Here is a 20045-nt window from a genome sequence, read left to right as displayed (position 1 = left end):
ATATCACCAGATAATCTTATCCTTTGGCTCATCTTGCATCCGAACTCATCAAAGTATTTGTTCAGCACTTCCGGATAGCAGGTTCCAACTGCTTGTAGACTTTCCTTGATTTGCTTTGTCACCAGTTGGTCAGCAGACCACTGAATGTCACCTACTCCTGGAAAGTAGCCCTGGAAGTAAAAGATCAACCCAACCAGTAGTTGTCTGAACTTAAATCTTAGTGCATTGTCCTGTTTGATCGAATTAAATTCAACAAAAGTTATCTTTGCATACAAGTGCACAGATCAAATGATACATCTTCCTTGATCATCTTGTAAGTGACATTTACTACTACAGCAGAGACATAATTAATTTTGCTATTAGAGAATGTCCGGTAACCTATCACCATGCAGACATACTTGATTAGATCATCCTTGATTGAGTTGATGGTCATTCCACATGAGTCGCTCACTGAACTAGTGAGCTTGGACATTTCAGTCTTGCTGAACTTCCTTAGGGCTGGCACTTCCCCTATGTTACAAAAATTGGTGACGACATGAATCGCTTCAGGTGTGATATCATGCGTCCATTCTAAGTACATCTTATCACCGTGTACCCTGCTTAGAATAATGCGAATGTGATCATCCAAAAATTCTTCAAGAAAATAGACTGCGTTGTGAAGTTTCTTCTTTTCCAGAATGCTGAATTCCGGTTTAATCTTCTTATCCTTCCTGGAAAACAACCTTAATTGGGAGTGGATCACAAGAGACCCAAGGTCTTCGATTTTACAGTCTATGTAATCGGAAATGCCTTCTTCTACTATAACACCAGTGAGTATTTGAGACAGGGCATTGTATTTTGACTTCTGCTGAATGAAGTCCATAGAATCAATGGCTGTAGTAGAGCTAGCATGTGATGCGGAAGCCATGATAAATAGGAAATTTTCAAAAATACCTTCATAGAAAAAAAAATTAGGACCTCGTAATTTGAACTACGCTTCACTCCTTCGGTTACTGAAATACCACTTTGTGTTCTACTCTCCTCCAACAGATGATTGCCTCAGATTCTTCTTCAGGATTTTGATAAATTCTTTAAATCGTAGTGTAAATCACTTTTCTTCGCTCTAAACTTGAAAAACTTCTTTTCTCCAAAAATGATAAGTGAGAAATGATTTGAAAATTCCTTTTAAATAGGTTCTCCACCTACCATAATAAATGCTCCACTATTAGGGCGTAAACCCTAATTTGCCTTTTTACCATTTTCGATCTTCTCCTGACTGACAGGTATCTCATACCGGTTAAGGTCTTTTATCGATGTCAATAGGGGGTTCGAGATATTTCATCATTTTCTTGCCCTAAGCTTTTTGTAGCTTAGTTTGCTGGTTCTGAAATTTCCACACTAGGTGCAGAAACTGGTTCTTCTTGCAACACTCCTGGTTTCTTTTTCTAGGTCGTGTTCATATCCGCTTGAATAGTTTCAATATCAATCTTTCCTTATGGAGTGATCGATATGTCATCGGATATGTTCTTTCTTGTTTTGTAGAATCTAGCAATGTGACCCGGTTTGTTGTAATGATAGCAGACCATTCCAAATGCTCTCCAAGGTCCATTATTCATGTTTCCATTCTTCCTTCTGCATGTTGCAGCAATGTGACCATGACCATGACAAATCACATAGATTGCTCTCCATCCGGTTGCCGCTTGATAGCCATCACTACCTGACTAATGACTATAGGTATTAAATCGGTTTGGATTCCGGTTCCCGGAGGGTTCAGGAAAAACTCCTTGATTCCTTTGAGGGTACCTTTCAGTATTGTGCATGACAGACCTGCATTCAAATGCTATATGCCCAAACTTGTTGCATGCATAACAGTTACCATTGAATCTATGGGATCTAGGCTTATCATTTAGAAAATAAGGAAAATTATTGTAAGCCTTACTTCTACATACATTAGCAGTGTGTCCTTCCTTGAGATAGTTAAAGAAAATGTGTTTGAACTTTTGCTTACCTTTATCCTGTGATGTCGGTTGTTTCTTTGATGCTCCATCTTTTGTTCCAGAGGTCTCACCTTTCTCATAATTAGAGAAACCAAGTCCATTGGTATTCTTTACCAGTTTAGCTGATTCAAGCTTTTTCTCAAGCTTAACAGTACTCTTGTTGAACTTAGCAAGTATTTCCTTTGACTCAGAGAGTTCTTTGGAAATAGCAGCATTTGTTTCCATCAAGTTTGCAATCTCGGAGATGGCTATGTTCAATTCTCCTTACATGTCTTCCTTTTCCACTTTGCTTGCATGGAGTTGAGCGGTTAGGACACTGATTTCTTGTTTGAACTTGGAGATCCCATGATCTCTGTCTTTTACAAGATCTTTAGCTTTCCTCCGGTTCTCAAGCTCTTGGCACATTTGAATATTTAGTCCTTCCAACTCTTTTCTCAGGTTGGAATTGGATTCATTCAGCTTTTCTACTTCTTGAATTAGGGCTTCCATGTCCGCTTCATCAGAAGAACTATTTTCAGATAGCTCCATCAGTTTTTTAGCATGCTCTCTTCTTTTTCCCTGAGAGGCCTTGTATTTGACCATAAGTTCATCATAGGCTTTCTCAAACTGAGCGAGATGATGAGTAAGTTCCCTCACAATGTATTCCCCCATATCTCTTTCCAAGTGGTTAGACTTATAGAAAGGTTGGCTCTGATACCAATTAATGAATACTAAGAGGGGGGGCTGAATTAGTATGACAAAAATTACTATACTTAAACACTTTACTAGGCTAGCAGTAAACCAATAAAACAGTTTAGCAAAAAAACTAGTTAGCACACATACAAATCAAATAGCAAATAATGCATTCACCCACAGAAGCACAATCACCATAACACAAGAGATTTTGACGTGGAAACCCAAATGGGAAAAACCACAGTGAGATGAAACTCACAAGTAACTATCTACAGAATAGGAACCAGACCGGTTAAGGTCAGATCGGTTAAGGTCATACAATGTTCTTTACCAGAACAGATCCTATTCGGAATCTCAATCTCTATTAGGAGATAAGTCTGATTAAAGACTACCTTGCTAGAGGATTTTAGATTCACAGATGTGAACCACCTTGTTAGAGGATTTACAAAAGGCTTTTTGGGCCTACCCGATTAAGGGCTTCAGACTTGTCGAAGATGTGAGTAATCAACAAGTGAGTGATCTAGAAAATAGCACATATTACTTGGTTAGATCCTTGATAGCTCGTTCCTAATGCATTCCAGCATTACTTCACTCTTCAACACATTTACACTCTACTTTCTCTCACAAACCTGAACTTCTCTTCTATATTCACACTTACAAAATCTCATCAACCATCTTAAACCCTAGAAACAACCTAAAACCCTAGACATGATGTCCTTATAAAGGAATCTGATTTCGTGTCGGTCTAATAGGATTACAATACAATTTCCTATGTTCAATGCATCTAGACACTTTTGGTAACACAACACAAATGCACCGCCAAAGTGTTGGCACCGCCAAACAATCGGTTAGATCCTTGATAGCTCATTCTTAATGCATTCTAGCATTACTTGAGTCTTCAACACATTCACAATCTACTTTCTCTCACAGACCTGAACTTCTCTTCTATATTCACACTTACAAATACTCATCAACCATCTTAAACCCTAGCAACAACCTAAAACCCTAGACATGATGTCCTTATAAAGGAATTTGATTTCATGTCGGTCCAATAGGATTACAATACAATTTCCTAGGTTCAATGCATCTAGACACTTTTGGTAACATGACACAAATGCACCACCAAACAATTGGTGGATGGTAACTGATCACAAAATGTCGGTTGGTAACTCATCAAAGAGTATTACCAGTTCATACAAAATACAGGTTTAAGAAAAATACTGGTTGTCAGTTTGACAAAATGAAGACTGGGAAATATGAGTTGTGCCACTTCGTTCCTTCGTACCGCTTGAGATCCTCGAACCGCTTGGGGTCTTCATACCGCTTGAGATCAGTAAACACTTTCTGCAAAACACCGATAGTCTAAAGACTATAATACATCATACCGGTTGAGCTTTAACTCATACATACAAAAAGTGATCTCAAATCAAGTGTGTGTCCATCAATGACAATCACAACATCAATCACAAAAAATTCCAACAACTCTTACTTGTTCTAGCTACTTTGGAGCTTGGAGACCCCTTCCTCGGGTTCAAAGAAACAATTGAAATCTTTCTTATAGCGCTCTCCTTGGGCTTTTTAGGAAAAGAAAGACTATCAAGGGCCAATCCAGTCACTTTTGTTAAGTTCTCCTCTGAAACCACAAAGGCAATGCTCCCACTCTTAATAGTGCCATTATCTCAAGCTTGAACAAAAGTTGTAGAAAGTTTGGGATCATAGTCGGTCATCCCCTCCACATAGGATTCCAAATTGCCTTGAATCATCTTGTTCTAGAGCTCTCCATTATTTTTTAAATCAAAGCATTCATCAAGTTTTGCGTGGTTCAAATCACTACCCATCTCTAAAAACCCAAAAAGATAGATTGAGAAAGTGACAAGTCTGATAGAAACAGTGATAGGTACCAACAATATTGAAGTCCCATTGCCTTATCCAGCAAGAAAAGGAAAATACAAAAATATAATGTACCAAAAAGGTAATCTTTGGATTATGCATCATTAAAAGGTAGGTCATTTAAAATCATGGCACGGACCACAATTAGGATTTCATGTTGGTGAGACCATATTACTAGCTTGTCTGCGATACAATTGCCCTCACATAGCATGTGGCAAAATCTGACGTTGTTGAGAGTAGAAAGGAGAGAATGACACTTGGCGATGAGAGAGTTAGTCCTCCAATCTAGTTTAGCCACATCATTAAGCATCAAAATAGTATTGTGAGAGTCATCTTCCACAATGATTCATCTTAGACCTTTTTCCCTGGTAGCAATTAACCTATGAGCCACCGTAGCCACTTCAACCACGTTGGAGGTTTGGACACCAAGGTTTTCCACATAGACAAGGATTAATCCGCCACGTGAGTCTCTAATCATGCCACCCCCTTCCGTCAAACTCGGATTACCACGAGAAGACTCATCAAAATTTAGCTTTACCTAACCGGTGTTGGGGGTATTCTTACAAATTTAATAATTATATTTAAAATTTAAATTTAATTAATTTAATATTACAATATAAATTAATTATAATTTTAAAAATAATAATATTTAATTTACTTTTTTAGTAACTTGATGTTCAAATTTCTATTAATATAAGATTTATTTTTAAATAAAAAAAATAAGTATTAAATAAATTATTCTAGGAATATATTTTTATTGTTATTTTGTCAAAAATATTATATATGATCTTATTTATTAATTTCTAAATTATATTTAATTTTTAATGTAATTTAATTATATTTTATTTTAGTCAAAAATATTTAATATTATGCATACTATTTTATCTACAAAATTATAAAAAATATAGGTGTAATTTTTCTTTAATTATTTAATATTTTTTTTTTTTTTTTAAATTTTAAAAAATTGTTATCATGTAATGTTGCTAAAAATTGTAATTTCTATGGATCACATGTACACTATAATATAGTTTTAATGAAACTATGTTTAGTTTGGACATATATTTTAAGTTAAACATTATTGAATATGATAACATAGTCCCAAGATTACCTTTCTTGTGAATTTTGATTTTTTTTAGCTTTGAATTGTTCTTCAAACTTCTACCTAAAGCTTTGAATTGTTCTTCAAACTTATACCTAACTTTTCTTTCACTTCTAACTTATTTTCTTATACACTCTACAAAGATCAACTCTCACATGATATTTCAATTTCCTTTGTTTTCTATTCACCTAACTTTTCAATTTATTTAACATAAGTACTTATCACACTTCTAAAATAATTGTGTTACACATATTTTTATTTTAATTGTATTTAATATGTTATTAGAGTCCCAAGATCACCTTTCACATGACCTTTGAATTTGTTTAACCTTGGAGTGTTCTTCATAATTTTACACTATTTTTTCTTTCATATATAACTTAATTTTCTTGTACAATATACAAAGTATCTTTCATGTGACATTGAATTTCGTAAAATTTGATTTTTCACCTAGTGTTTGAATTTACTTCACTTGAATATAGGCCACACTTCAAAAATAATTGTAATACACATTTTTTTAAGTTAAACTATATTTAATATGATATTATAGTCCCAAGATCACCTTTCATATGATCTTCAAATTTGTTTAACATTGTAGTGTTGGTCACACTTCTACATTAACTTTTCTTTCACATAACTTAATTTTCATGGACAACCTACAAAAAATCAACTTTGAGTTGATGTTTGAATTTTATTAAGTAGCTTTTCACCTAATGTTTGAGTATATTTAACGAGAATATTGACCACATTTCTAAAATAACTATATTACACATATTTTAAGTTAAACTATATTTAATATGATATTATAGTGCCAAGATCACTTTTCATGTGACCTTTGAATTACTAATTGACCATACTTCTATATTAACTTTTTTTCTTTATATATAACTCAATTTACTTATACACTCTAAAATTATTTAATACTATTACAAATTAAATAATCATATTTAAAGTTTTTTAATAATCAAATATATATAATCTTTTACTAATTTTTAATGACTAAAGATTCTTACTAATATAATCTTATTAATATAAAACATGAGTGATAATAAAATTCTATATTTTTTTTAAATATACTTTAATTTTCTTGTACACTCTTAATTATTTTAATATTCTTGCAAATTAAATAATTATATTTAAAAAAATTTAATAATCAAATAAATATAATTTTAAATTTTAAAAATAATAATATTTAATTTACTTATTTAGTAACTTGATGTTCAAATTTCTATTAATATAAGATTTATTTTTAAATAAAAAAAATAAGTATTAAATAAATTATTCTAGGAATATAAATTAATTACAATATAAATTAATTATAATTTTAAAAATAATAATATTTAATTTACTTTTTTAGTAACTTGATGTTCAAATTTCTATTAATATAAGATTTATTTTTAAATAAAAAAAATAAGTATTAAATAAATTATTCTAGGAATATATTTTTATTGTTATTTTGTCAAAAATATTATATATGATCTTATTTATTAGTTTCTAAATTATATTTAATTTTTAATGTAATTTAATTATATTTTATTTTAGTCACAAATATTTAATATTATGCATACTATTTTATCTACAAAATTATAAAAAATATAGGTGTAATTTTTCTTTAATTATTTAATATTTTTTTTTTTTTTTTAAATTTTAAAAAATAGTTATCATGTAATGTTGCTAAAAATTGTAATTTCTATGGATCACATGTACACTATAATATAGTTTTAATGAAACTATGTTTAGTTTGGACATATATTTTAAGTTAAACATTATTGAGTATGATAACATAGTCCCAAGATTACCTTTCTTGTAAATTTTGATTTTTTTTAGCTTTGAATTGTTCTTCAAACTTCTACCTAAAGCTTTGAATTGTTCTTCAAACTTATACCTAACTTTTCTTTCACTTCTAACTTATTTTCTTATACACTCTACAAAGATCAACTCTCACATGATATTTCAATTTCCTTTGTTTTCTATTCACCTAACTTTTCAATTTATTTAACATAAGTACTTATCACACTTCTAAAATAATTGTGTTACACATATTTTTATTTTAATTGTATTTAATATGTTATTAGAGTCCCAAGATCACCTTTCACATGACCTTTGAATTTGTTTAACCTTGGAGTGTTCTTCATAATTTTACACTATTTTTTCTTTCATATATAACTTAATTTTCTTGTACAATATACAAAGTATCTTTCATGTGACATTGAATTTCGTGAAATTTGATTTTTCACCTAGTGTTTGAATTTACTTCACTTGAATATAGGCCACACTTCAAAAATAATTGTAATACACATTTTTTTAAGTTAAACTATATTTAATATGATATTATAGTCCCAAGATCACCTTTCATATGATCTTCAAATTTGTTTAACATTGTAGTGTTGGTCACACTTCTACATTAACTTTTCTTTCACATAACTTAATTTTCATGGACAACCTACAAAAAATCAACTTTGAGTTGATGTTTGAATTTTATTAAGTAGCTTTTCACCTAATGTTTGAGTATATTTGACGAGAATATTGACCACATTTCTAAAATAACTATATTACACATATTTTAAGTTAAACTATATTTAATATGATATTATAGTGCCAAGATCACTTTTCATGTGACCTTTGAATTACTAATTGACCATACTTCTATATTAACTTTTTTTCTTTATATGTAACTCAATTTACTTATACACTCTAAAATTATTTAATACTATTACAAATTAAATAATCATATTTAAAGTTTTTTAATAATCAAATATATATAATCTTTTACTAATTTTTAATGACTAAAGATTCTTACTAATATAATCTTATTAATATAAAACATGAGTGATAATAAAATTCTATATTTTTTTTAAATATACTTTAATTTTCTTGTACACTCTAAATTATTTTAATATTCTTGCAAATTAAATAATTATATTTAAAAAAATTTAATAATCAAATAAATATAATTTTAAATTTTATTTTTAAATAATGAAATATTTTCTTTTTCTTACTATTACAAAACATAATTGGTACTAAAATGTTACGTTTAAAATTGATTTAAAATATTAAGAATATCCTTCATAAACAGAAATATTGAATACTCTTATTTCCCACACAGTTCTAAAAATTATAAACTAAAAAACAGTCATTTTCCATAACTCCAATTAATATTTGATGTGGTAACCTATGGCTTCTCAAAGTAAAATTTCAAATGTTTTAATGTTGTCCACTTGTCATCTTGCCCACAGAATTAAATTGGTTTTGTGTCAAATCTTATATGAAATATTGTGGACGATAGACAAGAAGAGATATAATCTTATCTACAGTGCTAGTTTCGTTGTGGAAGTGGGGTCGATTTTTGTACTGGTATGTTGTTAATGTATATTTCGAAACCGCACTTCGCATTTCACATGTAGTTGTTCCATGTAATGGAACCTCTAATATTCGAACAAGCTGAAAGGTGGCAGCAGAATCTGCATGCGAAGTGACGTAAGGAAGCCCTCCAATAGGTTTATAAAAGAGCAATACGAGACTTGACACCAACATCCCATCTGTACAATCTAATCTCTGCTTTCGGAAAAGCCCAATATCTACCCCCTGTAGACCGTAATGGCTCTAAGGTTGGCTAAAGTGAAAGGGAATTCAATCATCAAACTGACTGATATATATGGAGACAGTGAGAGAAGTGAAGAAAATAAGCACTAGGAAGCTACGTTGGCTTTTATGGTCAGATGGTGGCCGCGATTCCCGAGAGAAGTTAAGGGGGTGAAAGAGAAAAAGAGCAAAGAAAATTGAATATTAAATTCTGGGTCTGTGAATAGCAGTATGAGTTGGACGCTTCAATTTCCAACACACTGTCTTATGCATGTTATGAACTTTCAAAATGAATACCGCGTGATGTGAGGGCAGCAGTCAAGGCAAAGCAAACCCCAACCCCTAATTAACAACATAGTGTGTTAGAGAATAATGGTGTTGAATTCATTTAATTAAGGCAGTACCTCCCTTTCTTTCTTTCTTTTGCCTTTCCCTCCGACGAAGAGAGCACCCTTGGCGCTTGACTGAGCCGCCAATTATAAATATTGGTGAAGAGCATAACGTGTGCGTTCCTACTGAATCGTTCCTTCGGCTGGAGCAGAAGAGTGGCGTCGTGTCGACCCACAGGGCCTTGCTCCAGGTGCAGCATCCACGAGGTCTTGGAGAAGACCAAAAGACTGTGTTTGTAGAGAAAATACTTCCTTCTTCACTATGGTAGGTGAAGGGAGCGGTGTCCAAACCGGACAAGAGCATACAACGGCACCGCCAGAGGCAGAGGCAGAGGCAGAACCAGAAACAGAAACAGCAGCGCCCCGGTCTGGGAAGCGAAAATGCAAAGGCAAAGGCGGACCAGATAACAACAAGTATCGATTCCGAGGAGTCCGTCAGCGCAGTTGGGGGAAATGGGTAGCCGAGATCAGAGAGCCCCGGAAAAGGACTCGAAAATGGCTCGGCACTTTCTCTTCGGCTGAGGATGCAGCCCGGGCATATGACAGAGCGGCCGCTTTGATGTATGGATCGCGTGCGCAGTTCAATTTGCAGCCGCCGATTCACCCGCCTGCATCCTCCCGGAGTTCTTCAACTCTCAGGCCTCTTCTTCCGCGGCCCCCTAACATGGCCCCTCGCGGCGGGCCCTCGCGGTTTCTTTATGCCGGTTTCAATTCGTCCATTATCATGCCGGAAGTTTCTGTTGCGTTTCCAGTTGCAGTTGCACCTCCGTATGTTGTTTATCCGCTTCTAACGGAACAGAATCCGCAGGGCCCTCCACCCACATGGCCCCGATCCGGAGTCGGTGCTGGGCAGATTAATCAGAGCACAAAAGACATTAGTTTGGGTGAGGAAATACCGGTTGCGAAGCGTAGTAAAGACGATCAGGTGGTTTCTCAGCAGCCTGGGCTTGATCTCTGTATAAGCCAAAATGGGTTGCTTCAACAAAATGGTCATGTTTGTGGCAGTGGAGATTATGATGGGTGTGAGGTTTATAGTAATGGGACTGTAAGGTCTACAGGTGATCAGAGCCTTTCTGAAAGTTTTATCCCCATAATGCATTGTCCTAATCCTGGTGCAACGAAGGATGTGTTAGAGCAGGTGTCAGTTTCCATTGCTGCGGCCGGTCCTCCGGATTACTGTGATTTCAAGCATAGCGTTCCTGCTTCGCCAGCATTGATGTGGGTGAACGCTCCGGACTATTACTATGACAACGTCATGGTGAGTAGCTCCCATTCAATGGAGAATATGGAGTCTGATACTGGGCCTCTCTGGATAAATGATGATTATATTTTCGGTTCTTCTTAATTCATGTTCTCTTTTTTTTGATGTTTTCTCGGTTTACAACAGCTGTCTCATTCTATGTTACAGTTGATCTCTGTTGCCAAATCAAGCTTCTTTGTTTTGAATATTGCTCTTTATTTTCTCCTTCGCTGTAACAAAAAAGATTGTTGCAGTTGATTACAACTTCAAGCCGTATTTTGTTTGGCATTGAAAGATTACAGCAAAATGGTGATACGGCTCCATATTTTGTACTGGGCTCAGTTCCATTTGCTTTCTTATTTGTGAACCCCCCTTCTTTTCTTATGGTCAAAATTATAATCAGGTTTTTTGATACTGTGATATGTAGCATAAGATTGTGGAATTCAAATGGAATGAAATGACTACACCATAGAATTATTCAATTGGCATTGACACCCTGAGCCAATTAGTTGTATGCATTTGTCTCACCTAATTTTCGTAATGGATGAATGGCACTATGTATGATTGAGTTCTTGAGCACTAACCCTAAATCATATTCCTTTTAACATGAAAATCACACCAATATTTAAATAGAATGGCTCGGTGAATTTTTGCTAATGAGGTCTGGATATTTGGAGAATTAATTTGACACTAGTTGGTTTTTATTGATGCACACCCCTTTTTTAATTTTATTTCAATACCCTCTATAATATATAGCTGATGTCATAGACCTAAGCATCGCAACTGAATTCCATGGAATGTTTCAACTGTGGTAACGCATAAATATCTCCCAACCATGGTTGAATATAAGTGCATAAATATCTGCGGACCATGGTTGAATGATTCGGTGTACCTCTAATCTCTAACCTAAGCTCCTGCATTTTACATACTTTTACTGTTCCTGTCCAGCGTTTAAGGATACACAATAATAAACCCTGTGGAATAATTATTAAGTAAAACAAAACTTGTACCCTAAGATTAACTGCAACTTTTTCCAGTTTCCAAAACGAAGAAGACATGATTGTTCTTGTGCTTTATTCTTTCTAATTCAATCATCTTGTGTCAATCAAATCCCATTTCATTTCGCTTTCCTGTCTCGCTAATTGTATGTCGCTGTCTCATCATCTCTCAGTGCAACATGAACCCTACACTTACAAGATCTGATGCTTTCTGAGAGAAAATCCCACTGTTTGAAACCCCATATGACGGATCATTTTGGAACTAGGAATAAGCATACATCTGAAAGAAGGGCTAACCATTTCTAAACTAATCAATCAATCACTCAATCGCCATCGAAGTAGTGTATTTTGTGAACAACTAAAGAGTAAATATCTACCCGCCGGTATCAGATCACCAAATCTCTGTAGCAATACTTTTAAAATATCAACTGTGGCCTCCAATGCATGCGTTCTGCAGTTGGTTGTTATTCAACGAAGAATGAAGTAAGTGCCCGAGACGTGCACGAATAGCACATCATTCTTCTATTATTGCTGCTCAAATTGATTATCCCATTGTTGTCTATTCGACTAACATCTCCTCCACTTGTGGAAGCTTATCTTATATTCCCTGAATCGAATCTCTCCGTATGAAATATTAGCCACAATATGTTGCATATAAGGGACCTAATGTAATGCTATGTGGGTTCTGTCTCTATTTTGTCTGTGTTTCTGTCATCCACTTATAATTGCAATAACTAAAGTTTATAGGAGATGGAAGGGAAACCGGCCATATAATTCATTCCATTTTATTTTATTTCTACTGCTGAACAAAGTTACACGGATAAGCACTTTGAAGGTGGGCTCTCTTATCCGAAATCCATCTTGTCAAATTAACTTGTTCTAGGGACAATTTTATGACCGACCACCGACTATGCCTTACAGATATTATAGTCAATGAACATGCCCAATGAGCATTACTGTTAACCCTGCTTTATACCACTGTAGCTAGTACATAATTTCATGCGTTTATAACGTTTTCAGGTGATTCTTACTGGAATTTATCTTTTTGATGACGAATGAGTGACAACGCTCGGGATGAACTAATAGCTAGGGAAAACCATTGAGCTGTTGCCGTTGATTTCCTCCAAGTACAAGAACATTTTGTACCATACATTACTGGATCTTAGCCTGTCGGAAATGATTTGAACTTTGAAATAGTACTGAAGTGGTTTTGTAGCAAATCTCGTAGGGGCAAAAACTTTTTGGCCTCCACCACTCCTCATGTATGTGTAAATAAGCCTGTACTTTTTCGAGGTCACTAAAATTGTTCATGATACCTTTTTGACTGGAAATGCCTTGAGCATGCCAATAATAATCAATGAAATTGGAAGTGGGTTTGTCTTCCTATTGGTAGAGCTCAACCATCTGGCGAATGTAAGGTGTAAATTCATTCCCCAGAGCATGGAATGCATACACAGTTTCTCGTACAGCAGTTATTTTAGCCTTCTTAGACGATAAGACTATTCTGATTTTACACATTGTATGTATTTCAAACTCAAAGCATCTACAATTTATGAGAATGAATAGGAAGACAGGTTGTAAATTATGTTTATCCTATCAACAGGGAATTGCCCTAGATCATGAAGTACTACCATGAGTGAAGTGCATACTTACTTCTGGAAGTTAGGTATGACTACTCTTATGGGATGGGGATGCCCTTCAAATTAAGGGCACGTGAGTAAATGAATAAGGGTACAACAAGATTTTATGTAAATGTAGCCACTAAAATTTGTACTACGGAAACAATCATCTACTACTCACTATAAACAAAAATACCCTACATTAATGTTTATAAGTTAAAATTAGTTGGATATAGAAGCATGCATTCGATCTTTACCTAAGATAATAGTGAACCAACAAAAGTAAAAGCGCACCATAATGTTATGCAAGAAGAAATAACAAAAGAATAATGAAACGCATCATAATTAGAAAAATGCGTTTGGAACAAAAGAATAATGAAACGCATCATAATTAGAAAAATGCGTTTGGAACAAAAGAATAATGAAACGCATCATAATTAGAAAAATGCGTTTGGAACAAAAGAATAATGAAACGCATCATAATTAGAAAAATGCGTTTGATCTTCTCTAAGACAACACTAAGAAAAAAGACTAAAGTACACCTTATGCTATGGAAGAAGAGACAGCCAAACACATAATGAAAGAGAAAGTAAAAGTGCACCTTAGTTGTACGGAAGAAGAGACTAGAAGTGTTGTGTTAGATAATTGTTACTTTGAAATATGGTGTTGGATTTGAAATAATATATAATTGTTACTTTGAAATATGGTGTTGGATTTGAAATAATAAAATTCTAGCATATGAAATCTTAAATTAAATTGAGACTAGAATTGTTGTGTTAGATAATTGTTACTTTGAAATATGATGTTGCATTAGAAATAAATAGGTCGAGAAAATTCAAGCATATGATATCTTAAATTAACTTTGAATTTGGGTTAACCTCACTTTGATAGCATTGAGTTTGTGTTAACCTCACTTCAATAACATTGAATTTGGGTTGATGTCACTTTGAAAACTTTGAACCTTTTATCTATGGCGATGACCTAAATGGTGCAATTTTGAACTTCCAGCATTAGAATAAACTTGGATATTTAGATCTTTAATACTTCTAACAAAAATGTATACTAATCTACACCTATATTTCAAAACTTGGTGGTATCAAATAACACCATTGGAACATAGTGAAAATAAATTGACTTCATTCCTTTATATAACTTTGTTAAACTTTATTGATTAAACTAGTGATCTCAATAATGTTGGAATACTCTTTTTGTTAGACACTTTTGGTTAGACCCTTGATCTTGCAAATCTCGTGGTTGTCTAGCATTTGGATAGGGGTAATTTTCTTCTTTCTCCTATTTTTCAGTTTCTCTCTTATCCTTCTTCAAATTTTCATTCACATCCTTATCCAAAGTTTCCTTCTCATCCTTCTCCAATGTTTTCTTCTCATTAAGTAAACATAGATGGTCACTAGACACATCCTCCTAATGTTTTCTTCTCTTTAAGAAAACATAGATGGTCACTAGACACATCCTCCTAATGTTGTGGTGTTGGTCATGATACTGTTGTTTTTTCTAGGGCTACTCAAGTTCTATGGCTACTCAAGTTGGTATAAATAATTAATTTGAATCTTGTGCCCTTATCGTTGCTTTGCAGAAAGCTTGTGAGTTGGGTTTGGTTGGAAGCATGTCATCTCTAAGATGGGTTCTATGATTTTAGATTCCATTTTGAAGAACAAGTACTTTTAGATTTCTTCTTGGTATTTTGCTTCTCTTAGTACAAAAATTCATGATTTATTTGATTTATTTAGTACTCCAACTCCAAATATTTTGTTCATTTATTTAGTACATCAACTCCATTTATTTTGTTCATATCCCTTGAGAATGCAATGTGATTGTTTTCTCTAGCTAAATGGACTTTAGATACTACAAACGGGTGGAATATTTGTGATTAGGTTTAAGTTTCTCCTAAATAGTTTACTTAGTTCTTACAATTGATTCAAATTGATGTGAGTTAATCTTTGTACTTCTTTGTTGATTTATACTAGGTTCATCTATTCTTAGAGTTGGTGGATTTGGGGGGTACCTTTTCAGCTCCTTGTTCTTACAATGATAGCTATGGCTATATAGAAATATTTTTGTATTCTCTTTAGAACTCGTTGAAAAGAATATAATTAACAATAATGTGGTTATGATAACCATAGATTAAATAGAGGAGACTACTTCTAAAGTGCTTGTTGCTATGGAGATTTTTGGCTTCCTTTGGTGGGCATTGTTTTCTTCTAGGATTTTAGTGTTTGACCCTCTCTTTCCAAATCCTCTTAAGGGGAAGCCCCCCGATTCCCCCTTTTGGAGATGGGGAAGGATTTCTATAATATCTAGGGCTTGGGAGACTTCTCTAGGGTTTATGTTTTTTAGTAATATTGCTAGTAGAGGACCTATGAAGGTGGTCAATGCCATTTTGGTTGAAAGATTTATTCAGGAAAAGGTTTCAGGATGCCTTCCAAACCCCTTTGTATTTTTTTTGTCCTAGTCCATTCTTTGAGCTTGTTAAGTGTTTTTTTTGGAATGGCTAGGTGATTCAACTGTCACAAGGTTTTTGGGTGTCTCCAGATATTTGTTGTCTCCTTCCTTAATTGAGATTGTCTATGTTCAAGGCAGTCTCTCTGGTAATAGGTTGCAGGAAAGCTCTTAAAATCTTCTACTAATTTATTGTTTCCTTGGCTAGTTTATTTTTAATGTAGGGGATTGTGTCAGGAAAATGGTTTGTGGTTTTTCCCCAAACCCCTTTGTTTTGATAATGTGATTTTGGAGTTCAATACCCTTGTTCCTGCCAATTGAATTCTTCATTCAAAAATCTTGTTTCAAAATAGGTCTTTCCTTTTTTGGTCTTTTTGGTCTTCATGGTCTCATTGCTTGTGTGTGCCTCTAGTCTGTTGATTGTAAAGGTTCAGGCCTATTCCACTTTAATCAATTAGAACCATTGATTTTGAGACATGAACTATTGGTCTTAAAAGAGGAATATTTTTATAGATGATGATGTTGGATTCAAAAGAAATTGATTGTGAATTTGATATGTTTTCTCATTACACATTGATTAAACTCTACTAATCAATTAAATAAATGTGACAATCTTTGAAGACACGTCTTATAGGGAGCACAATTGATTGTGATGTGGTTAAACTAGTGAGGTTGTTTTGAGAAAAAAATAAAAGTATAATGAATGTTATATTTATCTAGTAAATGAAATAGTGTTTTTGTTGGAGTAATCTTAGGACAATTATCTAATATTTTTTATTTATTTTCTTAAAAATATTCCTGGTAAACATTTTAATGTGATCGGTGATGCTAGAACAACATGCCCTTCGGCTTCATATGCGTTATGAACTGGTGAGACCACAAATGGGGGACCTTTTTTGGCTTGATGATGATGTCTTGATGTAAAGAGTCGATTAGTAACTTGTTTTATGTTGTCATTGATGGAAACCATGTTTTTATAGTCACATTGGTCTTGTAAGCCAATTGGTAAAGCATAACTGGTAGAGAAGATAGTTTAATAGTGAACCGACAAATAGGTCTTCAACTAGTAAACAAGAACAAAGTTGCATTCAAGCAACTAGTATGGGCAATTGGTAGAGAGTTGGATGATGTGGTTTTATAGGAATGATGGAGACAGGCATTTGGTGCTATATTCATGACCACATTAGTATATTCGTCAGGATGATCGAGATTTGATGTACAGAGAAGGTTATCTGGAAGAAAACTTAACCGGCAGTGATAAAGTCACTAAGATCGGTAAACCAGTACAATTTTGTTTTATTTTTGGTTTGTTATGTCGACAGCCAACATAAGTTCCACATGTAATGTAAGTTTGTCTAGATTCATTGAACCTAGGAAATTGTTCCAAGGTTATGAGCTAACTAAGTTGATGTTTATAAAAAATGTGATGAGTTATGAGATAACTATGAATGCGTGAGAGATCATTAGCGAAGGATGCGATTTTGATTGTGTAGTGATTAGTGAATATTGATGTGTTGTTGAAGTTTTGGAGGAACTGAAGCGGATCTTATCAAGCACAGAAGTGTTATATGAAGATCATTTAAGTGTTGTTATCCTAATAGTTGCAATAGTCAAATCTCTTATTCGGGTAGGTCCTAACAAGCCTTAATTTGTAAATCCCCTAATAGCGTAGCTCAACATCTGAGCTTAAATCCTCTTGTGAGGTTTCTCCTAACAGGGCTCATCATATAAAATCCCTTCACCAGGTGACTCGTAATAGGGCCCACTCCTAACAGGGCATATTTGTAAGACCTTAACCAGTGAAAGATTTCTATTCTATAGATAGTGCCTCTTGTGGGTACTAACTCTCACCGTGGTTTTTCCCTTTTGGGTTTCCATGTATAAATCATTGTGTTATGGTTGGCATGTTTTATACAGTGTTTGATTATGTGATTATTTTCCTTGCATGCCTATTGTTTTTAAAGTTGGTAAGAGGTCTAATTAGATTCTTAAGGTTTTTGTTTGCACTTATTCACCCCCCCTCTCAATGCCTTATAAGTTTATCAACATCATCCCCACACTTTACTTGATAATAATCCGCAAACACAACAACCCAGCGAAAGCACAAGGCATGCAAGCTTAGTGGCCCAACATGGATTTGGACATTGGTGGCCTCTTCACCAATGAAGTGTTTTAGTCACGACACTACACATCTGAAGACACAATTATCTAATTATTTATTAATTAGGTCCTTTAATTTTTTTTTCACTTAAGCTGAACTTAGGAGCTTTATTTTATCTAGGTGTTACACTTTTATAATTTGAGTTCACTTAGAGGCACTTCTAGTTATCTTTTTAGCTTCTAGTTAAGCTTAATTTAGTTCATACTTTGCATTTCTTGAGTTCTTCTATCTTTAGGATTAGGGAATCTATTGCTTTCTATAAAGCAAGTATTTCATTCATTGTAATGGTGCCTCCAATATTGTACCTCTAATATTGAATCTTCAATTCTTTTGTGCAATAATTCATAATACTCTGGTTGTTATAGAGCATACAATATTTCTTTGATCTCTTTTGTATGATAGGTGCTTTTCTTGCAATTCATTCTTGGCTCATGTGGTTGACATCAACTCCTACATGGTAGTAGAGTATAATATTATCTCCTACATGGTATCAGAGCACAATCTTAGCTCCTAAAATCTAAATTTGGGGAATGAGATCTTTGATTTTATCAAAATAAGTAATTAAAAAGTATTTAAAAAGGGGTGGGTCTTTAAAAAAAAAAAATTCAAACTATTTATCTGAAGTGCAGATACGTACCCCCATGTACAACCATATTTTACATTTCTCCTTGAAATGTGGAACCCACTTTTACATTTTTTTTTAAAGGATAAATATTCTTTTGAAAAAGTATACTCTATAGCATCTCTAGGGGAATACTTTTCCACATCAGCAATGTATGCCACATCATTAGGACAACACCACATCAACAACTTACCTAGTCAAAAAAATGTTGGAATAAATAATTCATATATTAATTATTCACTTAATTATATTAATTCACTAAATAATTGGTGCCTTATTTAGTAATTAATTATTGGTATTTATTAGTTAGTTAACTAATTAATTAAGAATAATTAATTAATATTTATCTCCATGTATAATGCAAACTAGGAAAAGCAAACTATGTTTAGAATTTTGAGAGTTTCATGCATTAATTAATCTATTTTTATTTTTGTGCATACATGATTGATCTATGGATTCTCTTTTAACTCTCATTCTATCTTGTAGACTCCACCATTTAGGGTTTCTATCTTTAGAGTTAGATTTCCTTATAAGGATGTCATATCCTTCATTGTAATTAAGTAATTTCAAAGCAATACATTCAATTATTGTTAATTATCTTCAATTATTATTTGTTATTCAATAGTCTACTATGCCTAACAAGTATTCTTACAGAAGACAACTGGGCTTTTGAGGATTTCCATTTCATGAATTCTAACATGGTATTAGAGCTCTAGATCTAGAGATTCTTTTTTTTTTTGGATATTATTTGCATTTAAACAATAAATTATTCACCTTTGGTTAATTTGGAGCTCACCATTAGTTCTAGAAGGCTCGAGAAAGTTAGGATCGCCTTTCGTTGCACTAAAATCTGATATACAAAGTCCATTTTGCATGGTTTTGAAGTTCAAGGGTTTTTCTCTGTGCTAAAGGGTACCTGAAAATTTGGAGCTTTTGGGGGTCCAAAAGGACCTCATAGTTGGATTTAGAAGGTTGATTCCATAAAGTTGGATATATAATTTGCCTATTTTCGGTGAAAGGGGCATCTGGGGCATGATTTTTTTATTGGCACATTTTTCAAGGCACAAAATCTGTACGACCATAACTGCACCTGTGTCAAAAATATTTTCAAAAAAAAAAATATCATTGCTAGGTTTTAAATTTTAAAAAATAAAAATAAAAAATCAAGTGGGTGCATGCTATTTCAAAAAGATTAATGTTTTAATCAATTAAAAGAAGCCATAGTAACTTCAACATCTTTTTCGACCACTGATGTCAGCATGATGTCACACTGACATCAGCAGTACAGACCCACTAAATTTAAAGCTCTTCTAAATTTAGTTGTTTTTTTCTATTTTTAGCCC

General features: G+C 33.6%; 1 protein-coding gene across 1 annotated transcript; it reads left to right on the top strand.

Annotated features, from left to right (window-relative positions):
- The first annotated feature begins 9637 nt into the window (after positions 1 to 9637).
- On the top strand, positions 9638 to 11327 carry LOC131049262 (ethylene-responsive transcription factor ERF086). The gene has a single exon (XM_057983307.2). It carries the CDS (start codon positions 9868 to 9870, stop codon positions 10948 to 10950), a length of 1083 nt encoding a protein of 360 aa, XP_057839290.2. The 5' UTR covers positions 9638 to 9867; the 3' UTR covers positions 10951 to 11327.
- The last annotated feature ends 8718 nt before the right edge of the window (positions 11328 to 20045 follow it).

This window comes from Cryptomeria japonica, chromosome 7 (assembly GCF_030272615.1).
Source record: "Cryptomeria japonica chromosome 7, Sugi_1.0, whole genome shotgun sequence".
Classification (NCBI taxonomy): domain Eukaryota; kingdom Viridiplantae; phylum Streptophyta; class Pinopsida; order Cupressales; family Cupressaceae; genus Cryptomeria; species Cryptomeria japonica.
Note: the sequence above shows the minus strand (reverse complement) of the source record. Positions and strands in the feature narration are given on the sequence as shown.

What these genes read in the sequence shown, in the direction of transcription:
- LOC131049262 (XM_057983307.2), top strand. Translation starts at nt 9,868, where the DNA reads ATGGTAGGTGAAGGGAGCGGTGTCCAAACCGGACAAGAGCATACAACG.